The sequence below is a fragment of the Chondrus crispus genome, genomic scaffold, assembly GCF_000350225.1.
Source record: "Chondrus crispus Stackhouse genomic scaffold, scaffold_214, whole genome shotgun sequence".
NCBI lineage: Eukaryota > Rhodophyta > Florideophyceae > Gigartinales > Gigartinaceae > Chondrus > Chondrus crispus.
In genome coordinates this window covers 110450-114841 of record NW_005179092.1, presented here as the reverse complement: position 1 = coordinate 114841, position 4392 = coordinate 110450, and the positions used below count along the sequence as shown (strand labels likewise).

The following is a 4392-nucleotide window of genomic DNA, read 5'->3' as shown; positions in this document are numbered from 1 at the left end:
GCCGCCTCCCCGCCCGCCGCCGCCGCAGTCGCCTCGTCAGCCTCTTCGACCTCATCTGACGAGCGCCGACGCGAGTCGGCCTGCCGCGCGCTGGTCGCCGACTCGCCGCCGCCGCGGCCCAAGCGTGAGCGCTCGACCCGCTTTTCCAAGCCGCCACGCGCCCCGTCCCCGGCCACGCGCATGTCGCTGCCGTCGTCGCCGGCGCGAGCCGTCCGCGGGAAGGTCGCGCGCCTGCTCGACTCGTATCTCGACCGCACCATTGGCGCCGCCGCGGATGACGACGACCACCCCGACCCGGACCCAGAGGACGGCCCCAGGGCCGCATCAAGTGTCGCTAGCACTGAGCCCGAGGCCGAGCACGCCGATGAGGTCTTCAGGCTCTTTGCAGATTCTAAGCCCGGCGCCGTTAAGGTGAAACCGGAGGGCGGCGCCAGTAAGAAGAGGAGGGTCGAGGAGAAGAAGCCCGTCGATCTCAGTGATAGTGATAGCGAAGAGGAGAAGGAACACGTGAAGAGGCTCCAATCTGTCGTCGTTGATATCAAGCCGCCGGAGGCTACCTAACTTGCTCGATTCTCCTTGACTACTTGCCTAGTAGTTCTCTCCTGGTCGAACAGAGTGTCTGAAGCGGCCGTACGACTATGTTTGATATCGCTCCATGGCTTGGGCATGGCGACGCTCGCCGTTGGGTCGGTTTGTACGGCTTTACCGGTGGAGAGAGCGCGCATTATGCCCGCCTAACTTTGCCTCCCGCCGCGCTTTATCCCACGCGGGGACCATGACACATCTGCTCCTTCTTCGTGTTATTTTCATTTCTCTTGTTGTATCCTGCAGTGTAAACTACAATGCAAGGGTATCCATCGCTAGCCCACTACTACTAACACTGTTCCGTTCTGACTATCTCTAACCCAAGCTCTCAGTGAACAACAGACGAATGCTGTAACATGTTGATACTACATGATGATCGTTATGTACATTGCTTATGAGTGCTGAGTTGTTATTCCATACGTGGTGCTTGTACAGTATCAACTAGGCCCTCACCGCATTCCACTCACTTTTCCGCGCTGGTTGACTGGCGTAATAGCTTTTGCTGTGACGTCATGTGGCGAAGCTTACGGGGCGATCGCCGCTAGCCGTCAGCTCTCACTCACCAGCCCAATATGTTCTCGCAAACATTCGACGACAACCCGCCCATTGTCATGCCGTCTGAAACGAGTTCGGTATCATCTGCTTCCCTGCCCGCGCCACCTCGACAAGTTCCGCACATTCCTCCCGCGACAACGTAATCTCACTCGCTGAAACGCTCTCTTCTACATGCTCTGCCTTCCTTACTCCCGTGATCACAATAACCCCCTGCGCCAAGCACCACGCAATAGCAACCTGCCCCGGCGTGCGTCCACCCTTCCTTTCCCCGATCTCCCTGAGCTTTTCCACCAGCGCCTCACTCCTCAGCGACCGGAACAAGACGGCGCGTGGCCCCCTCGGCGGCTCCCGCACATACTTGCCCGTCAGCAGCCCCAAGCAAAGTGGCGAGTAGCCAATCACGCCCACCCCCAACTTGTTGGCCGTCTCCAAAAACCCGTCCTCTGTCGGCGTCCTCATGAGCAAAGATAGCTGCGTCTGCGCGGTCGCGAGGCGCACCCCCTTCTCCTCGCGCAAATATTTGTCGATCCTCACCAGCTGCTTGGGCCCGAAATTGGACACACCAATCTCACGCACGTACCCACGCTCACGCGCCAGGGCGAGCCCGTCCCACAGGGCGCGCTCCTGCCACGGGGCGTACTTTGACGCGCTCCAATGAATCTGGCCCAGGTCGACCGGGCGCCCCAGGCGCTCCGCGGAGCGCGCCGCGGCGGTCGCGATGGAGTCCGGCGTGAGACGCCAGGGGTAGGACGCAAACTTGGTAGCGATGATGACATCCGAAGTGGGGAGCGGGCTGTCAGCGAGAAACTTGCCCAGGAGAATCTCGGCGCGTGCGTTAAGGTTGCCGGTGCCGTACGAGTCGGCCGTGTCGATGAGGTTGACGCCCCGCGCAAGGGCGGTGTCGAAGGCTTGCTGCAGGGCGGCGTCGTCGGTCGGGGAGTACCCGAAGAGAAAGCGGTTTCCCCAGGCCCAGGTGCCCAGGCCCACTGGGGTGACGGATGGGAAGGGGCCGAGCGGGCGGGGGGAGGCGGAGGCCGTGGCGCGGCAGCGGGCGCGGCGGCGAGACGGGCGTGGAAGTTGGGAACGGCGTGAGCGAGGGGAAGGGAGGAGTCGGGGGCTTGGGAGGATGAAGGATGGGGTTTGAGGCATGGTTTTTCTTGTGGTTGGGAGAGTTTTGCAGAGTCCAATTGTCCTCAGCAGACGGCGAGGGTCTGGCGAAGGAGATGAAGCAGAGGGATGGAAGTCAAGGAGGACGGTGCGGAGGTGGTGCAGGTCGTTTGAGCTACACGTAACGCCCGAGTTTGATACAGCACTTATAGAGCAGTGTAATTGGCTGTGCCTTTAGCAAATCTGCACCACTGTCGTGGGCACTGTACAGCGAGGACAGTGTAGAAATACTGAAAAATCAGGCAGGAAATACAGTAAAGGGGGGGTCCGCCAAATATGAAATAATTCGAAGGATAGAGCCTCTACAGTAACAGTACCAGCCCTCAAAGTCAAACGACCGCCCTCAAAGTTAAACGACAATAAAATTATTAAAATTTTGGAAAACAGTGCTTAGTTGCTTTCAAAGACGGGTTTCAAGTAGGTAAAACGCCATAACCTGGACAGGCTTCAAATGCAATAGCCAGGAAGATCCCGGATTTGAATTCCCCGCCCAATTTTAAGGCAGGGCGCAAAGGCGCATGCGAATCATTTGAGAGGGGGTAGTACAGTACCAATGTAGCACCCTCATTATCTTTATCCCCATCCCTATGTCCACGGTCTCCCCAAGAGACATAACAACCCCTGCTCACCATGGCTCCCTCTCAGGCTTCCGCCCAACGACGACTTCAGGCTTTGCTTAATACTTTCGATGCCTTCGAGACTGGCTTGTCACTCACAGACGCGGCGGGGCGCGTGGGCATGGCTCGTAGCACGTTCTACTACAAATACCACCATCGATCAACCGTTATAAAAAAACTCAACCACCAGCCCACATTCCTTAGCACCCAATTTACAGAAAATGAAGAAGCAACCATTGTATCTCTCTGTCTTCAGCATTCGGACAAAGGTCACCCACTCAGCATTTCTGACATAAAAGATGCCGCAGAGATCATCATCTCCATTATGTCTCATGAACGTCGTGCGTCACTTCGCTTCGTTAATGGTCGCCCAGGCGAGAAATGGGTAAAAGTATTTAGGAAGCGAAATATGAAGAAGATTTTTTTATCGGGGGACCTTCACCGCAAGAGGCGAAGCGGTGGTCAGCCACAAACGCAACGGCCTTGACGACACACATTTCCTCGGTTGAGCACATTATTAAGACAAACAATATCCCACCTTCACACATAGCAAATCTCGACGAAACAGGAGTCACCCCTAATCGCGATACAAAGGGAAAGCTCACAGGAAAAGTGGCGATGAGGAGAAGCGTGCGGCCGATGGGTGGTAAGAATCAAGTGAGATCGGCACATTTCAAGAATGTGGGCCTTGTGACAATGATAACTGTTGTGTTTGCAGATGGCGGGTGCGGGCGACCTTTGTTTGTAGTTCAGGGGCGGACGTTACCCTACCGAATATTTCACGTTAATGGAGTGCGTGCGACTCAGTCTTCGGCAGATTGTTTGCCGAGCAGCAGCTACATTACTACTCGCGAAGATGTAGCAGGGGTTGACAAATTCAGTTTCGAGAGATGGGCAAGCGACTTTGGTCTGGAATGTCGATCGAAAACGAGACATGGACAGAAAGTCTTTTTACTTTATGATGGGTATAGAAGTCACATGAGCTTAAAAGCCCTTGACATACTGAAGAGGAACAATATAATTGCGTACGCGCTACCGTCACACACAAGTGCAACTACACATCCCTTGGACTTTTCAGTGTTTAATTCTTTTTTAAACATTTTATGCGAAAGAGTATTGCGGCTGCCGCCAAGTCTGTTGATGCTACCAATTACGACCTCTTCGACCTTCGCATTTTTATGCGTGGCGCGTATGACCGACCGTTTACAAGGGAAAACATACTGTCTGCCTTTGCGAGGACAGGATTTAATCCAATTGGTGCCGGGGATGTGCTGTCCGTCTCCCGTCCTGTTTCGAAAAGCGCACCATCTATAATGGTCAATGTTGAGTCATTGGCGTCATTGTTAGAAAAGAAGAGATGTAGTATTCGAAGGGGTATGCTCTTACAAGTTCCCGTGTTACGGCACGGGTTTGTGGATACCAGTACTGGTTTAAATTTAACTAATGAGGCTGCCATGAATATGGTGAG

The 4392-nt window shown here is 54.9% G+C and overlaps 1 protein-coding gene across 1 annotated transcript; it reads right to left on the bottom strand.

The window, feature by feature from the left end:
* Nucleotides 1-1194: 1194 nt before the first annotated feature.
* Nucleotides 1195-2289, bottom strand: CHC_T00004134001 (hypothetical protein). Its single transcript, XM_005715453.1, has one exon. The coding sequence runs from the start codon at nt 2287-2289 to the stop codon at nt 1195-1197; it is 1095 nt and encodes a 364-aa protein (XP_005715510.1).
* Between the last annotated feature and the right edge of the window lie 2103 nt (nt 2290-4392).

Excerpts from the sequence above, each read along its gene's own strand:
- CHC_T00004134001 (XM_005715453.1), bottom strand. The coding sequence starts at position 2,289 with ATGCCTCAAACCCCATCCTTCATCCTCCCAAGCCCCCGACTCCTCCCT.